The sequence below is a fragment of the Rhineura floridana genome, chromosome 11, assembly GCF_030035675.1.
Source record: "Rhineura floridana isolate rRhiFlo1 chromosome 11, rRhiFlo1.hap2, whole genome shotgun sequence".
NCBI lineage: Eukaryota > Metazoa > Chordata > Lepidosauria > Squamata > Rhineuridae > Rhineura > Rhineura floridana.
In genome coordinates this window covers 17,217,284-17,238,345 of record NC_084490.1, presented here as the reverse complement: position 1 = coordinate 17,238,345, position 21,062 = coordinate 17,217,284, and the positions used below count along the sequence as shown (strand labels likewise).

The following is a 21,062-nucleotide window of genomic DNA, read 5'->3' as shown; positions in this document are numbered from 1 at the left end:
TATTTAGTTTTTGTTACTACAAGGCTTATTACAGCAAAGATAAAAATCCATGGATAAATGCTTTCCCAATGGCCGCCAGCCATCCTTGTTACAAAAAAACCATGGGAGAATAAACTAAACCTGCATCTGGGATTCTGCTAAACAAACTGGCATAATATATTTGATATCACAGTCAGTGTCGTTCTGCTGTCAGGATGCAGTCTGCCTTGTTAGAGAACCTGGGCATATTTGGTGCAAAATCCAGGGCTCTGTTAGTTGTACAGAATAGTGTCACTGAAATGAGAAAGGGAAGACAATGGTATGAAGGTTTTTCTTTCTCTGGATGAGTAAGGGATGTGTGTTGGTTCCATTCCACTTCAGTTTTAAGAGATTATCTTGGATCAAAGCTGTTGAAAACCGTATCCTGAGAAAAGCCATAGCTCAGTGGTAGAACATCTGCCTTGTATGCAGAAGGTCCCAAGTTATCCCCGGCATCTCCAGGTAGGGCTGGGAGAGACTCACTGTCTGAAACATGGGAGAGCCACTGCCAGTCAGTATAGATAGCACTGAGCTAGATGGACCAATGGAATACGGTAGCTTCCTATGTTCTTTTTTATTTTAAGATAATCCACGTGATCCAGCCAAAGTTAAGCCCTTTTATGTCCCATAGATATGAATGGCACCAGTTCAAATCAGTTGCTCAAATATATTTAACATGAGCTGGATTGTGCTATTATTATCGTATTTCATTTTAACTGTGCACAAAGTACTTCACAACAATCCTGGGGGATATGTTCGACCATTGGTCTTTAACTGGTGGACCCATAAATGGGTCATGGCTTGGCCTAATGCTGGTCACACCAATGGCACCTCCACACACATGTTCTTTTTTGTTCATTCAAGATATGTGATGAGAAGAGACTAGGAAAAATAAAGGGGAAAAGGTAGATATCTGTAGAACAAAAATGTAAGGAGGGCCCATTTTGCAGATCTGGGGATCCCAAAGTTGAAGACTACTGGGTTAGGTTGTGAGAGCTAGCATGCTGCCCATGGCCACTGCAAAAGCCTTAAACTGGGATTTGAAGTGAGGTCTCCCGCATCCAAATCAAGTGCATCTTACTCAAGCGGCTGCTAATAGCTTCCCCTTCTTTTTGAATCTAGTGTGGATTCTTCAAACGTAGTTATAAAGAGAAGATGGACCTTCAAGAAGAAAATGAGAACGTGTTAAAACCAGAAGGCAACCTGGTGGATGATGCAGAGAAAGCCAAATTGGAAGACAGTGAAGGGGATGAAAGTGAAAAGGAAACCAAAGACTTTACAGAACCACTGAATGAAGAAGTTGAGACTAAATGAACAGATCACTTTCTTCCCCACAGACTAGAGCCACAATACTTGGCTTGAATGTTCAGTGTGCAGGAGAGGAAAGAGAGACTTTTCTGGTGCCAGTAGTGAGGACTTTCACTCAATCTCTTGCAATTCACACATGTGGAAAATGGGGCTGTGATTGCATTTATTTCTGGTATTTCCACAAGTGGTCTTGGAAGAATACCCGTCATCTGTATGCACTGGAACAGCAGATTGCAGGTGGATATGAGGGGGACAGAAACAAGCAGCTGAAAGCAGGAATTGCATTCTTGTGGACGATTGTGCTTGTGCTTCCCTGCTGGCCCTTAATGAAAAGAACAGGCACTGGTTTACATCTGTATATCATAAGGTTCTTTTCTAGATAATAAGCCAAGGAAGTTACCCTTCCCCTCATATCAGAGGTGATGATTCTGTAAGAACATATCCCACCTTTTCTAGGCTTTTAATAGATACTTTTGTGAAGTGGCAACTATGAAAGTCAGTTTAATTTTTCCTCCACTTTTAGAAACAATTAATTCTATGCTTTTTACTCTGAGGTAATCCCCACGTAGTTCAATGGATCTTACTCCTAAGTAAACATACATAGAATTGCAGCCACAGATTTTTAGGAAATTCAGGCCAGAATTAAGCATAAAAGAACAAGTGAGATATTTTTACATAACATCTGTGTCCTTCCAAATTTGGTTTTTCCAATAGATTAATTTTGTACTTTAAATTAACAAATCTTGCCCAATTACATTTAAATTAAATATCTTAGTAATTTATCTTTTCTCCCTCTGTCCCTCCCCACAATATTTGTTTTGGTTTTATTTACTTTTCTTCCTTAGGATATTCACCATGTCTTACTAGGTCACCAGATAGAACCCAAAGTGCTTTAAAAAACCCAGTAACTTTTAACAACATAATCAAGCCTGCCACAATATAACTGCTTTTGAGAAGATCTATATAGTAAAAAACAGTGTGAGAAGATGAAATTCAACTAATGTAGTAAGATGACAGCTTCACAGAAGGTGGGCCAGAATACAAAGATGTGAGAGTTCATTTAAATTGTAATGAAAGGAAATGATTGGCCAAGAACCAAAAGGATAATTTAAGTGCCCCTGAGGCTTTGGGTACACTCTGTAAAATGTTTGGTTTTTTCTCTTTGAATGGCTGACCTCCCATGCTGTATCACAAACTGCTAATGAAACTCCAATCTGTTTCAAAAGAGGTTTGCTGTGATACTGTTTGAGAAACACAAATTCACACCTCCTTTAGGTATGCAGAATAAATCATGCAGCTATCTGGATCAAGGCCAGCAAGTTCTGATCAGCTCATCTAGGCTTAGCTGGCATTTGTAAGTGTACATTCATTCTGCTTGCAAATAATATACACAAATAAGTGTATCCAAAATGCCTGGGCTATATAACATCATCTGTTTTGAAATTGATTTGAAAAATGTTTAGCCTGACTACAACCCTGACCCCAAAGTTAAAAGAATTCAAAGCACTTGAGTGGATTCAAAAAGAGCATTTATTAGTTCTTAAGATGGAAACATGGATAAGAGCAAGAAATAAGAATGTTACAAAAAAAACTACAGTTAGGGCTGGGCAAGGGTCTGGAGCATGCAGTAAGAGTTTAAAAAGCTGTTCTAGTTAAATACTGGAGTCTTACATATGTCCTGAGAGTCTGGGCTCCTAAGTAATAACAGTGAAAATAAAACAACAAATGTTTTTTGCTCACACAGCACCTTTTTTAGCCAATGATTTCAAAATTTCCAGACTCAGTTGAGGTGTCCTTCCTAGCAAATCAATTCAAGGACTGTAACAAGAATTGCTTAGAGCAGTAAAGGCACCCACCTATTTATGAAAAGGCACCTACCTAAGGGAGGAGCTGTATAGGTTTTTAATATAACATAGTTTGGGTTGGGGAGCATGGCACACCATGTACTTAAGGGTAAGACTTAAAAACTGATTGAATAAAATCACCCGATTTGGAATTAATTTGATCAGCAAATGGCACAAGACTTGGGACAACACAGGAAGCTGGATCATCATACAGGTTGACCATGAGGCAGCCACTTGGTGACATCTAGTACAGGCATGCAAGTACTTGGAGCAAAGAACACTTTCAAGTGGAGAGCAGTCTGGACAAAATCTCCCACAGACCCAAACATGGCTATATTTGCTGCAGGAGAAAAAGGCCACTTTGCATCAATGGACTGTCCTGCCATTTCTGTCCACTATATCTAGATGGCTTCCTTAGGTCTGGCTATAGTATGAGTTCCCTAGGCATCCCAAACCCATTCTTTCATCTGCTACACTCCAGCCAATCATTTTAATTCCACAATCTCATCTTCATCCTGGCAACCCTGTCTCCCACTCTTTTCCCCCCTCTCCCTCCAAGCTGTCCTCCCCTTCTCCCAGCCAACTTTGTCTCTCGCTGTCATCCTCGCTGTCCCGCCACTCCTGTCCCACGCTTGTGTTCTTTGGCCTGAAATTCTCATCTGCTGCATTCTCCCACTCATCCACCCTGTCATCCTGCCAATCTCGTTCCACACTCTCATCCCGACACTTTCCCCTCATGCTTTGATCATTATCTTGGAAATCCTCCTCGCTTTCATCCTGACGCTCTAGCCTCATGCTCTCGTCCCCATCCTCCAGCAAGCCCACCTCCACCCTCTCCTCCTCTTCATCAGGGTCATCCTGGCATTCTAGCCTCATGCTCTCGGTACAATCATCCTGCGAGGCCTGCTCCACTCCCTCGTCCTCATCCTCGTCATCTTGCCACACAGTCCTCACGGTTTCATCCACACCACCCTTCCACTTGTGCCGCATACTCTCTCTGCCGTCCTCCTGCAATCGCTGTGCCACACTCTCATCTGTGTCATCCTGCCACTCTGCCCTCATAGTCTCATCCCCGTCATCCTCCCACTCCCGTCTCATGCCCTCATCCCCTTCACTTTGCCACTCCTGCTCCATGATCCCAATTCCGTTGCCTTGCCATAGGCTGTCCACTCCTCCTTCTACCTCCTGGTCTCCAACACCTTCCATCTCTGCAGTGTCCCACCCTTCCACCAAAGCCAAGGTCTCTCCTCTGCGTACATGGGCTCGCCGATGCTGGGAGAGTGCTGACTTCTGTCCAAAGCCCCTTCCACAGTAAGGGCATCGGAAGGGCTTTTCGCCAGTGTGGGTGGCCTGGTGCTGGAGGAGAGCAGAACTGCGCACAAACCCTTTCCCACAATCGGCACAAGAGTAGGGCTTTTGGCCAGCGTGGATACGCTGGTGTATGTGATAGGTGGAGCTGACACTGAAGCTCTTCCCACACTGACTGCAGCAGTAGGGCCGTTCACCCGTGTGTGTGCGCTGGTGTTGCAAGAGTGCTGAGCTTACACCAAAACCTTTCCCACACTCGTCACATTTGAAGGGTTTCTGGCCTCGGTGCACCCGCTGGTGCTGCTGGAGATTGGAGCTCTGGTTGAACCCTTTCCCACAGTCTGGACAGCGGAAGGGCCGCTCACTCATGTGGATCCTTTGGTGTCGGATAAGATGGGAGCTCTCAGCAAAGTGCTTCCCACACTCTGGGCAACCAAAGGGCCGCTCACCAGTGTGGGCACGAAGGTGGCGGACCAGGTCAGCACGGAGACGAAATGTCTTGGTGCACTCCCCACAGGAAAATGGTCGTTCCCCAGAGTGGAAGCGCTTATGTTGGGTGACCTTGGAGCTCTGTGAAAAGCATTTCCCACAGATGGAGCAGACATAGGGCTTCTCGCCTGTGTGGATTCGCTTGTGCTGGATGAGGTCAGAGCTATGGCTGAAGCTTCGTCCACACTCGGGACAGGTGAAGGGGCGTTCGCCTGTGTGTGTCCGCTGGTGAATTATAAGGTTGGAGCTCTGTGAGAAGCCCTTGCCACAGTGTGTGCAGCGGTATGGTTTCTCACCTGTGTGTGAGCGCATGTGCTGAACAAGGTGGGAGTCTTGGCGGTAGCTCTTGTCACAGTGGGGGCATTTGTAGGGTTTCTCTCCTGTATGTACACGACGGTGCCGGACTAGGTGGGAGCTGTTACTAAAGCTTTTCCCACAGTCCGGGCAGATGGTGGCCTTGGGCACCTTGTCATTATCAGAAAGATTGTCTGTAGATTCCAGTTCCACAGAAACTACAGATTCACCATTATTGGCCTCATGTTGAGTAGTCTCCATTGGATGACTTTCTGCAACAATTCCCTTCTCTTGAGAGATTTCTTGCTGCCTCTTTGCCTCTCTGTGAATTCCCTTGTCTTCTTTCTGTATGCTCCGTGGTTCTGCACCTTCTTCCTTATTTTCATCTATTATCTCAACGCCCTCTGTCAGAACAACCATACCAAAGATTTTTACCTCAATGTTGGCAGCTAAACTCAAAACTTTATACTGTACACTACTTTAAACTTTGGAAAAGCAGACTATACATTTAAAAGTAAATAATGATTACAAATTCAAAGGGAATTCATCCTTGAACCAGATTCCTTCCTGCTTTTAAACTGCCACAAAATCTTGCAAGATGAAATCATGGTTGCTACTTTGGATATGATTTACTCATGGCTCTCTCATTAAAAGGAAATAATAGAATTGTCTGTACAATTAGAGTGTCAAAGAGAATGACAATAGGTTTCTTTATTACATAGGACTTTTTGTTATAACGGAGATGTTACAGCCCATCTACACCTTGATGCATTCTGATAAGACGTGGAATGTATTAGTTCAGCTTTCAAAAGTGATCAAGTAAAAGCTAGATAGCTGTATGAAGAGTTTACAGTATACAGTTCACTTTCTGCAGCTACTCAGAACTTTAAAGTTCACTTCGTTCAGAATCTAAGGCCCTCCTCCGAGTACCAACCCATCGGGAAGCCTGGAGGGTGGTCACCAGATCTAGGGCCTTTTCTGTGGTGGCCCCTGAGTTGTGAAACAGCCTCCCCGAAGAGGTACGCCTGGCGCCTACACTCCTATCTTTTCGGCGCCAGGTAAAGCCCTTTTTATGCTCCCAGGCATTTTAATCTTTTAATCTTCTTAACCTTTCTAATCTTTTAATCTGTATTTTCTTTAATTTGTGCTGTATTTCGTTTTTGTCGTGTTTTTGTTGTTTGTTTATATATGTTTTTGTGGTCTTTTATTATGATATATTGTATTTTACTTTGTTTGTTCACCGCCCTGAGAGCTACTTTTGCTAAGGGCGGTATATAAATCAAAATAATAAATAAATAATAAAGCTAGAAGTAAATATAGTTTACCACATATTGGCTGAACACCTGCCTCATTTTAGTCGTGCTCCCTCAACACCAGTACCTAGCTTGGCGTGGTGAGACAAAGACAGATTGCAAAACTTGTTTCCTGCACTGCACAATTTAACAAAAAGCTTAAACAGATCTAAGTATGTGACATATAGCATCTGAAATCTCTCCCACAAATCGAGAGGAAGGGTTGATGACATATCTGAAACCTCAGAAAAATGATAAGAAATAAGACTGACTCTTGCGTACTTTTAGTTGTGGTTTTTTTAGTTCACTCTTAGTCATTACACTAAAAAAGCTTCCATTAATTTCTCACCTCCTAATGACTCTCCATCACTGGAATCTTGGAGATCCAAGACACATGCTTCTTTCTCACTTTCCATAAAGGAAGTCACAGCAGCGTTACCAGTGGGGAATTCTGATGGCAGAGAAAGAAACAGATTTGTATGCAGATATGTCTATGCCATGGAGACATGTAACACTGCAATGAATAACCATGCCCCAGTGCCCTATGGAGGCCCATAAAAGAGACACCCTCATACACATATTTTTGACAATTCCATAATACAAGTTCCCTAACATCTTGTAGAACAGACATACCCTACAAATCCAGACCACTAGAGAAGACTCCTATTCCGTATCTACTCTTCTTTCTACAGAGCCCAGTAGAACAGTCATAAGCTCCATGGAGCCCCACGTAAAAATAATAACAAAAAAAATCCCAACCCTCCCAATACCTCTCACATCTGAGACATTCCTCTACCAAACTGGGGATAATTTGCACAATATAAATAAAGCTGCCAGAGCTGCTATGTACCCCTAAGTTGGAAGGGGATCATTTCTTTTTCACTTTCCCAACCCTAATTCTTACATTCCTCTCATCATGACAGTTTCCAGACTGACTCCATTACTGTTTTGACTCCCAATCCTTTTCACAGCCCCTTTCCTTTCTCTCCCGATACTATCCAATGAAATGCTGCTACTGCAGCCACATCGAACCTTGTTATTTGGCGTTGTCTCTCTCAGGTGTCCTCTGCACGCTTTGTTTTCATTAAAGACTGGACATGGGGATGCTCCTAGGTATCTAACTATGGAGATCCGCTTGCTACAGGAAGGTCCCTTCATGATTAAGCCCCTTCTACAACTGTACTTCCTTCTAAGTCCTTTCTAGGCAGCAGAACGTGTGTAAGCTCTACGGTTTTAACTCAGTCAGTTCCCTAAATTAGAGCTGCTCTAAGACCCTCGTTTTATTTATTTATTTATTTATTTATTTTAATTTATATACCGCCCTAAGCCCGAAGGTTTGTTTAAAGCAACATCCTTACTCTTTGCTAAAAATATTGCAGCTAAGTAATATAATACATGCCCTTTATTTGGTTAAAAAAAGAAGTTCATTAATTTATTTTTGTTTTTGAATTTTTATTCTGCTAATCCTCTGCTTCCCACATATGTTAAGCAACTGCCTGTTTGTGCATGGTCAACTCAGATTCCTTTTAACTCAGTAAGACTGCCTTGATAAATAGTAAAAGAAGTGTCAAACTATGGGAGAGGATAAATGATCCTTCAGTCCCAGATGTGGCTGAACTACAACTCCCATAAACTGGCTGGGGATGAAGATTGACTAAACCGGCTGGGGTTGGAGTTGAAGCCCAAAAAACATCTGGGTCCCAAAGTTGAAGAATACCGGGCTAGAAGATGTGAGTTCATGCCAGTTCCCATACTTGAGTCCTGAATCTTGCTATAGCTACACATCACTTTACATTCTTCCTTTAGTTATTATACAGCAAATGTTAGCTCTTCTATCCAAAATCAGATGCAGTTTCTCACTTAGTTATGGTTTGTTTTTTAAAATTGACTATGGAGACCATGAGTTCATGCAAAAGCTTCACAGAAAAGGAGGGTTTTGAGGAGGAATTTGAAGGAATTTCCACTGTTGTGATTGCTAATTATACTTTCAGACAACCTGCTTATTAAACATTCATTTGTTTTCACACTGTTTCAGTGGAGGTTATATAATGCTCATATTTACTGAGCATTCTAATTTATATCACAGAGGGTATATGATATCATGTAAGCAATTGTTTCAGGTACTTCCCCTTCTTATCACTCATAACACAATTTGTAAATGGCAGAATATGATAAATAATTTCATATTTCAAAATAAAAGACCGAGACTAGCATTAGCCTCTTTTTATACTCAGACAACTTCCGGGGGATGGGGACTTCCAAATTTATACTTATACTACACAGCATTTCAACTACAACAGCTAAGTTTCATGATAACGCGATCAGACAAAACATGGATCAGATAGGAAGAATCAATGTTATCCACTGGTAAACTGAGGAATTTACCATTCTTACCAATTCATAATACATGGCTTAAAAATATTAATAATCCGTATACTAAAACCACATTCACTATTTGGAAACATTGGCAAATGAAACTATCCTCAATTTACTCCCCTTTGACTCCCCTGCAGTCTTATCCAAATGCAGGAGATGATTTTTTGAAAAAATACATGGAAACGGAGGGGGGGGAGGAAAGACTACTTCAGACTCAAAGATCTCTTTCCACAAGGAAATCCAATCACTATCCAACAACTGAAAATTGATTTTCCCTCATGGAAACTAGACTGGCTACACACATTCCAACTACAATCTATACTAAAAGACCCTCACATTAAAATGCATGCTACTCAAAATATCACACTATTTGAAAAAATCTTATTAGAAAATGGGCATAATGGAAAAGGATTGGTATCCAAAGTATATAAAACATTACTGGACCGTGACATGGGAAACCTGGTAGGACTGCAAAATCAATGGGAAAAAGACTTGGGATTTAAATTGGAGACATCTGAATGGTCTTCAATATTTATGTCTAAATACAATAAAACTGTTTCAGCCAAACATAAAGAGACTACTCTAAAAACGTTGCATAGATGGTACTCCACTCCGGTTCAGCTTTCACATATTTCTTCTTCATCATCCCCTTTATGTTGGAGAGGATTGTGACGCCCTTCCCTGGCTCTCCCTGTCAGGTTCCTACCTGCGCGTGGCTACTGCCTGTCACTAGGCACCACCAGGGACTCCACCAGTCCGGACTGTCCTTTTTTATTGTTTCTCTCCCCGCTCTAGCACAGATCTCAACAGATCCCCCTGCTAGGCAACCACCAGTCACGTCCTAATACTAGTATTCCCAGAGACTCTGAATACTGGTATTGTTATTCTCTTCACCGCTGCCACCATTTGTTACAGTTCCCCTTCAGTCTTGGTCATTACCATACCCTCCCTTCTGGTCTGTGAAACCCCAGCCAAGGATCAGGCCTTTGGTAAACCAAATTAAGTATTTATTAAAGATAACAAAGCTAACAAGATTAACAAGATTTCTTCTTAAGGCACATAAGCATATGGTTTTACTCAATACTAATCCGAACTTCACCCCCCTCCTTCTTCACTCTCTCCTGGCAAACAACTCTCCAAACCCCACCAAGCAACCCACTCAGTTCACCTCATCCACCACCACTCTCACTCTTCCTTTTATACGTTCAGCCATTTTAAACACTCAGCCAATCATCTAGCATTCTACTGCCCATTCACTCCCCCTCCTCTTTCACTCCACTTACCATGTATCTTCTGAACAACCAACACTTACCATATATACATTAATATAGGAACATCACATTTCCCCCCCCTTAAACAACGGCAGAGTATTATTCCTGTTCCAGGATTTATACGTCGCGTTAACAAATAAAAGTCTCTATGGGGAAAATGTCTTTCTTTGTCTCTCCGTCTGGTCACGTCACTGCAGTCCCAGCCACTTGCCTGGAAAGTCCATCGGCCAGTACATTGTCCTTGCCTTTTATGAACTGGAAGTCCACTTGATAGTCCTGTAGGGCCCAGGACCACCTCTGCAGCATAGTGTTATGGTTTTTCATAGTCTGCAACCATATTTTAATGCTATTTAATTATTTGTTCTGTTGAGTTTGCTATTTATTTCTGTTTTTGTATTTTATGTTGCTGTTTTACTCTTATGTACACCGCCCAGAGAGCCTTTTGGCTTTGGGCGGTATAGAAATTAAATAAAATAAATAAATTAAAAAAATAACAAGGCCCGATGATCCGTAGTCACTGTGAATCTTCGTCCCCACACGTATGGGTGCAACTTGTTCAGTCCCCACACGACCGCTAGGCACTCCTTCTGGACTGACGAATAGTTTTTCTCCCTCGGCGTCAGCTTGCGACTCAGGTACGCCACTGGATGTCTGGTGCCTTCTCTCTCCTGTAGCAAGACGACTCCCAGCGCCAGGTCCGACGCATCTGTAGCCACGATGAATGGTTTCTCATAGTCTGGTGCTATTAATATGGGTCCTTGGCACAAGGCTTGCTTCAGTAGATCAAAAGCCTTCTGAGATTCATCCGTCCATACCACACGCTCAGAACACTTCTTCTTTGTTAATTCATGCAAGGGGGTTGCTATTTCCCCAAAATTTCTCACAAACTTCCTATAAAATCCAGCCACACCCAGAAATGCCCTTACTTGTTTTTTGGTTAAGGGGATCGGCCACGCTTGTATTGCCTCCACCTTGCTCCATAAGGGGGTGATTTTCCCACTCCCCACCTTATGTCCTAAATAGATTACTTCCTTTAGTCCAAACTGGCATTTCTTAGCTTTTATTGTGAGGCCTGCTTTTCTTAAGGCCTCCAATACTGTTGTCAGGTGTTGGACATGCTCAGGCACCGACTTGCTAAAAATGGCTACGTCATCGATATAGGCCACTGCAAAATCTGACATGCCTCGCAACACAGTATTGATTAGCCTCTGAAATGAACTTGGTGAGTTCCTTAGTCCCATGGGTAAGGTCACAAACTCATATAACCCATCTGGTGTACTGAAGGCAGTTTTGGCTCTGGATTGCTCATCTAGATCCATTTGCCAAAATCCTTTACAGAGATCTAGTGTAGAGATAATGGTTGCTGCCCCCAATAACTCTAACATTGCGTCTACTCTAGGCATAGGATACGCATCTGGGACAGTAATTTTATTGATTAGCCGATAATCAATGCAAAACCTGGTCGTTCCATCTTTTTTCGGAACCAGGACAATACTTGAGGCCCAGGGACTGATGGATTCCCTGATCACTCCTAATTCCAGCATATCTTCCACCTCCTTTTTGATCTCATTCAAAACTTTCCCATTCACATGGTACGGAACAGATCTGATTGGGGCATGCTCTCCAGTATCAATGGAATGTATAACTATACTGGTTCGGCCAGGTTTGTTGCTAAAGAGATTCCTATAGGTTTTCAAAACTCTCAGAATCTCTTCTTTTACTTCCTCCTGTACCTCCTCTGACCATTCCACTTGATCTACCCCTCATTTGTCTTTGCTTTCCTGTACCAAATCTGGAAGTTCAGGCCCACTTCCCTCAGGGAATAAGGTAACTTGCAACACCTGTACATCCCTGGTATGGTAAGGCTTCAACATATTTACATGAACCACTTTGCTTTTGTTTAATTGGTCTGTGGTGATTACATACGTCACTGTGTCAAGCCTTTCTCTGATGGTATATGGTCCTTCCCAGTTAGCCTGTAATTTGTCATGTTTCCTGGGTATGAACGCCATAACCATATCTCCCACATTATACACACGTTCCCTGGCTGTTCTGTCATACCAGTAACTTTGCTTCTGCTGAGCTTGACTGAGATTCTCTTTCACCACTTCCATCATTGATGTTAATTTATTGCGGAATTCCAATACAAAATCTACTACAGATGTTTTGTACTCTCCCAGGGTTCCTTCCCATGAATTTTTTAATAGTTCCAAAGGTCCCCTCACTTTTCTAGTGAACATGAGTTCAAAGGGTGAGAAGCCTGTTGACTCTTGAGGGACTTCTCTATATGCAAATAAGAAGCATCCCAAACGTTCACCCCAGTCTTGTGGGTGATCTTGAACATAGCTTCTTATCATGCCCTTCAAGACGCCATTGAATCTCTCTGTTAACCCATTAGTGGCGGGATGGTAAGTAGTGGTCTTTAGATGTTTTAGACCACAACATTTCCACATACATTGCATCACTTCTCCCATGAATACACTGCCTTGATCTGTCAGCACTTCATGAGGGAAACCCAGCCTCATAAAGATTTTTAATAAAGCCTCTGCCACTACAGGGGCTTCTACAGATCTTAGTGCTTCTGCGTCTGGGTACCTGGTGGCAAAATCCACCACCACCACTAGATATTTCTTGCCATGCCTTGTGGGTTTGGAAAAAGGGCCCACCAAATCTATTCCCACTCTATAAAAGGGTTGTCCAATTATAGGAAGGGGCTTTAAGGGTGCCTTGGTCTTTACTCCACTTTTTCCCACCTTTTGGCATACTCCACAAGATAGACAATGTTGTTTTACATCTTTGGAGATGTTTGACCAATAATAGTGTGCAGCCAATCTCCTCTTGGTCTTTTTTATTCCCAGATGTCCTGCACATGGGACATCATGGGCTACCTCTAGCAATCTGGTTCTGTATTTGCTAGGTACTATCAATTGCTTCACTGGTTCACATTCATCCTTTCTCTCAGCGGGCATCCACAGTCTATATAAAATCCCATTTTCACACACAACTTGATTCCTCAGTTTGTCAGTGAAAGGAATCTGTTGGGTTAGGGCTTGTTCCTTTATTTGATTCAAACTGGTATCTTTATGCAGCTCTTCCCTGAATTGATCTGCTTCTTCCCCAGAGACCACTTGATACAGTTTGTCTTCTTCAGCAGGCCTGCTAGTGGTTGCTATGGTGACCTGAGGCTGGTTAACAGATTCCACCCTGTTTGTTGCAGCCCCCCTTAATATGGCTTCTTTTTCTCTGCCAATTTGCTGTCTGGTCACTACATATATCTTTCCTTGGCTCCCATTACATCTCTTCCCAGTATTACTGGTTCTTGTTGCTGGGCATTAATGCCTACTTTATATCGGCCCTCTCGGCCTCTCCAAGTCATTTCCACCAGGGCCACAGGCAAACTTTCTGGTTGACCCCTCACTCCTTGGATAGTCACAGTTTCCTGAGGTAATATTACCTCAGATTTTATTAAATCTGGCCTCAGTAATGTCTGAGCGGCACCAGTATCAAGCAATGCCCAATAATTTGCCCCTTGTACACTCACTTCCTCTCTCAGACTTGAATCAAGGTCTGTTACTTCTGTCCAGTTTATCTGGCAGAACTGAACCTTTTTCGCTGTTTCTAAAGCCTTGGGCTCTGTTTTCACTGCCCTTGTCTGAGCAGGATTACTAATGGGGTTGGCAACCTCACATTGAAAATGTAGGTGCCCCGGTCTACCACATTTGTAGCATAATTTCTCCTCACTTTTAGGGTACACAGATCCACTCTGGGGTGTCCTGTGCCCTTCAGATTTTACTGGAGAACTCACTCGCTGTGGTACCACATCCCTTCTGCCAGCATTATATGGTCTGGGTTTAAAATCTCTTGATGTTTTCCCCACCCAGCCAGTTCTGTTGGAGGCGAAGTGATCCGCTATCTCTGTGGCCTCCTGCACCGATGTAGGAGAACGGTCTTTGCCCAGGAGCCTTATTTCTGGTGGTAACTGATGGTATAATTGATCCAATATCATGAGGTTTTTCACCTCCTCCACAGACTGAGCTTTTGCACTTGTCAGCCATTTCCCAAATATGTCCATCAGTTTTGCCCCCAGCTCCACGAAAGACCTCCCTGTCTGTATCTGGCAGTTTCTGAAAAGCTTTCTAAAATGATCAGGCCCCAGTCTGAATCTTTTAAACACTGCTTCTTTGAATTCAGCATAGGTGACGGGCCTGTCTGAGGGGAAATATTGGTATACCTCAGCCAATTCCCCTTTAATCAGGTTTGATAAATACTGCATGTATTTATCTTCAGGTAGCCCCCACAACTGAGCTGCTTTTTCAAAGGTGCTGAGGTAAATTTGAGGATCTTGACCAGGCTCATAGATAGCAAAGTCCTTTGGAGTAATTTTTATTTTTGCTCCATCTCTGTCTTTCCTTGTCTCCTCAGAGTGAAATTTCTCTCTATCAAATTTTAACTTTTCTACTTGTAATTCAGCATCCAATGCTCGTTGCTTCTCCCTCTCCTCAAACCCCAATTTCATTCTCTCAATTTCCAACTCCCTCTGTTTTTCCTTCTCTGCACCTTCCATCCTCAATCTCTCAGCTTCCAACTCCCTCTGCTTGTCTTTTTCCTCAGCCTCCCATCTTAACCTCTCTCTCAAGTACTCTATATAAGCGGGATTGCTTAAATATCCTTCTGGGGTCTCTTCTCTGACAGGTTGTTTTTGCTGGGCAGTAGCAAATCCTATAAGTGCTACCCTCAATTCATCTACCCCTTTACCCTCGTGAGGTAAATTGAATGTTATGCATTTCTCCACCAGCTCCTCTCTTTTCATTTTTATGTATTCAGCCATGGTGTTTGAGTTCACTCACTCTTTGCCACACACTCTTTGCCAGTCACTCTCACAAATAATCTTGTTTTGTTATTTCTGTTTGCCACACCACTGTTAGGGATTCTCTAGTATTCGTATCTCACTGCTACAGCCAACACCTGTGACGTAGTCTCCTTTGTCACCACGTGTCTTTGGGATTCTCTTTGGTTCGTATCTGGATTCTCTGTTGTTCGTATCCCACCGCTACTGCCACCACCTGTGCCGGTCCTCCCCTTGCTCTCCCTGTCAGGTTCCTACCTGTGCGTGGCTACTGCCTGTCACTAGGCACCACCAGGGACTCCACCAGTCCGGACTGTCCTTTTTTATTGTTTCTCTCCCCGCTCTAGCACAGATCTCAACAGATCCCCCTGCTAGGCAACCACCAGTCACGTCCTAATACTAGTATTCCCAGAGACTCTGAATACTGGTATTGTTATTCTCTTCACCCCTGCCACCATTTGTTACAGTTTCCCTTCAGCCTTGGTCATTACCTTACCCTCCCTTCTGGTCTGTGAAACCCCAGCCAAGGATCAGGCCTTTGGTAAACCAAATTAAGTATTTATTAAAGATAACAAAGCTAACAAGATTAACAAGATTTCTTCTTAAGGCACATAAGCATATGGTTTTACTCAATACTAATCCGAACTCCACCCCCCTCCTTCTTCACTCTCTCCTGGCAAACAACTCTCTAAACCCCACCAAGCAACCCACTCAGTTCACCTCATCCACCACCACTCTCACTCTTCCTTTTATACGTTCAGCCATTTTAAACACTCAGCCAATCATCTAGCATTCTACTGCCCATTCACTCCCCCTCCTCTTTCACTCCACTTACCATGTATCTTCTGAACAACCAACACTTACCATATATACATTAATATAGGAACATCACAAGGATGTACTCAAAAAGGAACATATTTTAATCTTTGGTGGACTTGTTCAAAAATCAACAAATTTTGGATCTCAATTCAAGATGAACTCAATACAATCACAAAGGAAACAGTACAATTAAAACCAGAGCTATTCTTATTATCTTTATTTACAGGTGAAAACAAAACTTTAAAATCAAAACATTTGATATCCAAGTTACTATTGGCAGCAAGAATAACGATATTACAGTCTTGGAAGCATATGAACTGAACATAAAGAACTGGTACAACAAAATCTGGACAATAGCAATCTTGGACAAAATTACTTTACATCTTCGTTTTTTAAGAGGCGCTGCAAAACCAGAAACATTCATGTCAGCTTCGTGGAGATTCAAAGATTATACTTCACAACAAGATCTACACAAGCAACTTTCCTCAGCAGCAAAAGACATATGGTTTTCATGAATAAATAACTGTGTCCTTATAGTTTTACATCTCTAAAATATGATTATATCACAATATATGTAAAAGCCTCCGAAAACTCACTTGTATACTAACGCTCACCTATATATTATTATTATTACACCTCAACATATTTGCAATATTAATACCATAAGCACTGGCTCTAGGGAGGGGGGAGGGATTTAGGGTTACTTTTATACTTTTATAGTGTTATATTGTCTATGTTAAATTTTTGTATAATAATAATAAAAAAGACTAATAAAAAGAATTTTTTAAAAAAATGTAAGCAATTGTTAACCCAAACTTTCCAGTGCATTTCCCCATCACTTTGTTTACTGCAAAGAGCTGATTTTTAAGTGGGCTTGTTGTGCAAAAGGACCAAATGCACTTGAATTGTGCAACCTACATTTGCCAGAATATGACTGAATCCTACCTGCAAAACAGCAACAGTCTGAAAGCAGCTTGTCTCTGTTTTGCATGTGAGATGAGATGATCCTTCAGCAACTCGTTCCATGAACCAACAGCAGTCTGTTGCATTTTTAATGTTAATCCCTGTTGGTGAGACATAAAACCAATTTTAACATAAATCTATAAACACAACTCTTTTCATACAATATCTCCAAATATATTTCCATGGAATTTTTCACATGGACACATCAGCATGATCATAAGACCATAAAAAGTGCCTGCTGGATCAGGTTAATGGCCCATCTAGTCCAGCACCCTCATTGTGGCCAGCCACTCTCCTCTCCTGCAGGGTATTCAGAAGCATACTACTTCCTACCACGAAGGCAGAACATAGCTATCATGGCTAGTAGCCACCGATAGCCTTATCCTCTATGAATTTGCCCAATCCTCTTTTAAAGCTGTCCAGGTTGGTGGCCATCATTGCCTCTTGTGGGAGAGACTTCTGTAGTTTTAACTATGCACTGTGTGAAGAAGTACTTTCTTTTGTCTGTCCTGAATCGTCTGACATCCAGCTTCATTGGATGTTCACTAGTTCTAATGTTACAAGAGAGGAGGAAAAAAATTATCTATCCACATTCTCTATGACATGCATAATTTTATATACTTCTATCCTGTCATCTCTTCTCTAAACTAAAAAGCCTCAAACGCTGTGACCTTTCCTCATAGTGGAATTGTGCCATTCCCTTAATAATTCTTGTTGCTCTTTTCTGAACCTTTTCCAACTCTACAATATCCTTTTTGAGGTGAGTTGGCCAGAACTGTACACAGTATTCCAAATGCACCCACACCATAAATTTTTATATTGGCATTATGATACTGGCATTTTTATTTTCAGTTCCTTTCCTAATAATCCCTAGCATGGAATTTGCCTTTTTCACAGCTGTTGCACACTGGGTTGACATCTTTATTGAGCTATCTCTATTGAGCTACTGAGTTACCTCAAGGTCTCACTCCAGGTCAGTCACTGCCAGTTCAGACCTCATGAGCATATATGTGAAAGTAAGACTTTTTGCTCCAACATGCATCACTGTACATTTGTTTACGTTGAATTGCATTTGCTATTTTACTGCCTATTCATTGAGTTTGGAGAGGTCCTTTTGGACCTCTTTGCAATCTGTTTGTTTGAATGACCCTGAACAATTTAGGATCATCAGCAAACTTGGCTTTCTCACTACTAACCCCAACTCTAGATCATTTATGCACAAGTTGAAAAGCACAGGTCCATTGATCCTTGGGGGGGGGGTCTCCACTTCTCTCCATTGGGAGAACTATCCATTTATACCTATTCTCTCTGCTTCCTGTTACTTATGATCACCTTATCACAGAAGATCTTTGAGTTAATTTCAGCATTAGAAAAGATTTACACAATCCTGGTGCTTTACAATAATCATTACACAATATCAAGATTCACAACCAAAGAGCACCAGAGTTGCAGGCAATGATTTCATAGAATCATAGAATAGTAGAGTTGGAAGGGGCCTTATATAAGGCCATCAAGTCAACCCCAGTGCAGGAATCCAAATCAAATTTATTGACTCACACTTTATGCAACATAATAACTGATTGTTTTAAGTTTATTATGGTGGTTTATTTAAAAAAAAGTAGCAAAACAAGTGATTATTTATTTATTTAATTAATTTAATTTATATACCGCCCTAAGCCCAAGGGCTCTCTGGGCGGTGTACATAAAATAAAGCAATCAGGAATATATAAATACAATAATACAATAGAATCAAACCAACAAAGGTAAACAAAAATAATCAAACAGTAACAAAATACAACAATACATATAATAATACGCATTAAAATGCCTGGGAATATAAAAAGGTTTTCATCTGGCACCGAAAAGATAGCAGCGTCGGCGCCAGGCGCACCTCATCAGAAAGACCAGTCCATAATTCGGGAGCCACAACCGAAAAGGCCCTATTTCTAGTCACCACCCTCCAAGCTTCTCGATGGGATGGTACTCGGAGGAGGGCCTTAGATGTTGAGCGCAGTGTACGGGTAGTTTCATATTGGGAGAGGCGCTCCACCAGGTATTGCGGTCCCATGCCGTGTAAGGCTTTATAGGTCAAAACCAGCACTTTGAATTTAGCCCGGAAACAAATAGGAAGCCAGTGCAGACGAGCCAGAACGGGTGTAATATGAGTGGACCTTCTTGTCCGCGTCAACAATCTGGCCGCTGCATTCTGGACTAACTGTAGTTTCCGAACTGTCTTCAAGGGCAGCCCAACATAGAGCGCATTGCAGTAGTCCAATCTAGAAGTTACCAGAGCATGAATGACTGAGGCGAGGTCGTCACTGTCCAGATAGGGACGTAGCTGGGCTACCAATCGGAGATGGTAGAAAGCATTCCTTGCCACTGAGGCTACCTGATGGATGCTATCGTGTATATATACACTGAAAAGCAGTATGAAACAGCCCCAGGTCTCCTCACCATCCAAAATTACTTATTTGACTTTGTCTGTATAGCACTTAAAACACTTCCTGTAGGATGGCAATATTAACAATTCAAAAAGAAGGGGCCCTTCAAAGAGATATGTTTTGTTCTACAATCTTTTGAAGTAATGTTCGCAATGCCATATGAGTTTGCAATAAGACCATATTTTAAAATAAGGGATGGCCCTTATTGAAACTAATTCAGTGTCAGGTCTCTTGAAATGCTGCAATGCCAGTTTCATGAACAAGACTGCATTACTTAATTGGTCAAGGCATTAACAATATCTAATGTAGCTGCCAACAGTAATGTAATTCCAGATGCAAAAAATGGGGAAAGGGGTTTGTTGTGGGACCAACAAGATACTGTAGTTATGACAATCTCTGCACTGTGCTTAATGATATATCAAAAGTGCCCTAAACTGCAAACGTTATATAACCTGCTATGCTTTTTATATCTATCCTTATTTCTCCTAATCAACACCCCCAACACTTCTACTTATCTTAGCATATAACATAAGAACAAATCCTGAGTCAGTTCATGTCTTCCCTTTTCTGGAATTTGCCACCAATATTCCTACATCCTGAGCACAGTATTTCTCATGTCCTATGGAAACTACAGCTGCAACCCCCAGGAAGTTGAGTCATACTCTTATTTGCATTTTGAAACTTCTAACCTATTTATGAGTGTTTATTATTTGTTGTGTTTTTAGATTCCAGCACAATTGTTTGACTAATAAGATAGTAGTAATAAATCATTAATCATTAACCATTAATGAAAACGTCATCTTCCCATCCATTTCCATTAATGGTTTCACTTAAATGATTATTGAACTAGTACTGGGTTTTTTCCTTCGTCCCTCCAAAACCCCTTTTCTTTTATGTCATGTTTTCTAGAATGCAGTCAGAGGGCAGGGACCTGTAAGGGTAGTAACCAATGCTAGTTCTACTCAGAATAGACCCACAGCAATTAATGAACATGTTAGGTTTATTCATTCCAATGGGTCCACTCTGAGTTGGACTTAACTGGACACAACTCAGGAGACTAACCCGGCTACCTATCTGGAAAATGCTAAGTGATGTTTGGAAGCCCCTCTAGGAGCTTTATATTGGCTTAAGGGCGGTATAACAAATGCTTTACTTAACAAAATAAACTTCAAAGGGGAGGGGAGCAAGGAGGACAGAGATGTAGCTGTTTTCCTTCTGTCTCCTCCCCCCTCCATTTAATGCCTGGCAGCAAAAAAAGTTGGGCGGGAAAGAGCAAGAAATGCAGGAGGAGCAGCTGGCAGGTGACCTCTGGCACTTACTGCGCTTGCGCTGCTTCTAACGGCTGACGCTCGCGCCCCGGCCCATTTAACTCCGCCCCCTACTCAGGCAGCTGGACTCTTTTTCCCGCCCTTTAATCAAACTGTTTATGGGCAGCGCGCTGCGCGCTCGAAACCTTCACGAAGGAACAAAGCGTGATTAACCACTCCTCTTGGGAGCCTCTCCCCTCCACTTTTTCCTTTATTACGGTTGCATATATGTTCCACCCTGAACGGGGTCACACCTTTGCCCTTCGAGATAGCTAATCCGGAGTAATTGACACTTTCCCGGCTCCCACACTGAATTTCTAAACACAGAAATGGCTCGAACATCCCAGTTCTGTGTGAACAGGTTAAGGATGGAGACTATTTTTCTAAAAAATCTAATTTGATACAGAAGTATGCCCTGTTTGCATGCTCATGACAATAGCAAATCATATCCCAACTGAAAGTTTTCCCTCAAGCTCGTCCACAGAA

The 21,062-nt window shown here is 42.1% G+C and overlaps 2 protein-coding genes across 4 annotated transcripts in view; one reads left to right on the top strand and one right to left on the bottom strand.

Moving 5' to 3' along the window:
• Positions 1-3,500, top strand: part of ITGAL (integrin subunit alpha L) — an 80,103-nt gene extending 76,603 nt beyond the window's left edge. For 2 of the 3 annotated variants that reach the window (XM_061590405.1, XM_061590407.1), the window contains one exon: positions 1,141-3,499. In XM_061590405.1, coding sequence (XP_061446389.1) covers positions 1,141-1,332 — 192 coding nt within the window. In that variant the 3' untranslated portion in view covers positions 1,333-3,499. Of the gene's footprint in view, positions 1-1,140 lie in introns of all 3 variants that reach the window. The other variant, XM_061590406.1, reaches the window with a different exon arrangement.
• Positions 2,839-21,062, bottom strand: part of LOC133367500 (uncharacterized) — a 51,151-nt gene continuing 32,927 nt past the window's right edge. The window contains exons 16-17 of the mRNA XM_061591596.1: positions 6,903-7,004; positions 2,839-5,665 (exon numbers count right to left, since the gene is read on the bottom strand). Coding sequence (XP_061447580.1) covers positions 3,681-5,665; positions 6,903-7,004 — 2,087 coding nt within the window. The 3' untranslated portion in view covers positions 2,839-3,680. The remainder of the gene's footprint in view (positions 5,666-6,902; positions 7,005-21,062) is intronic.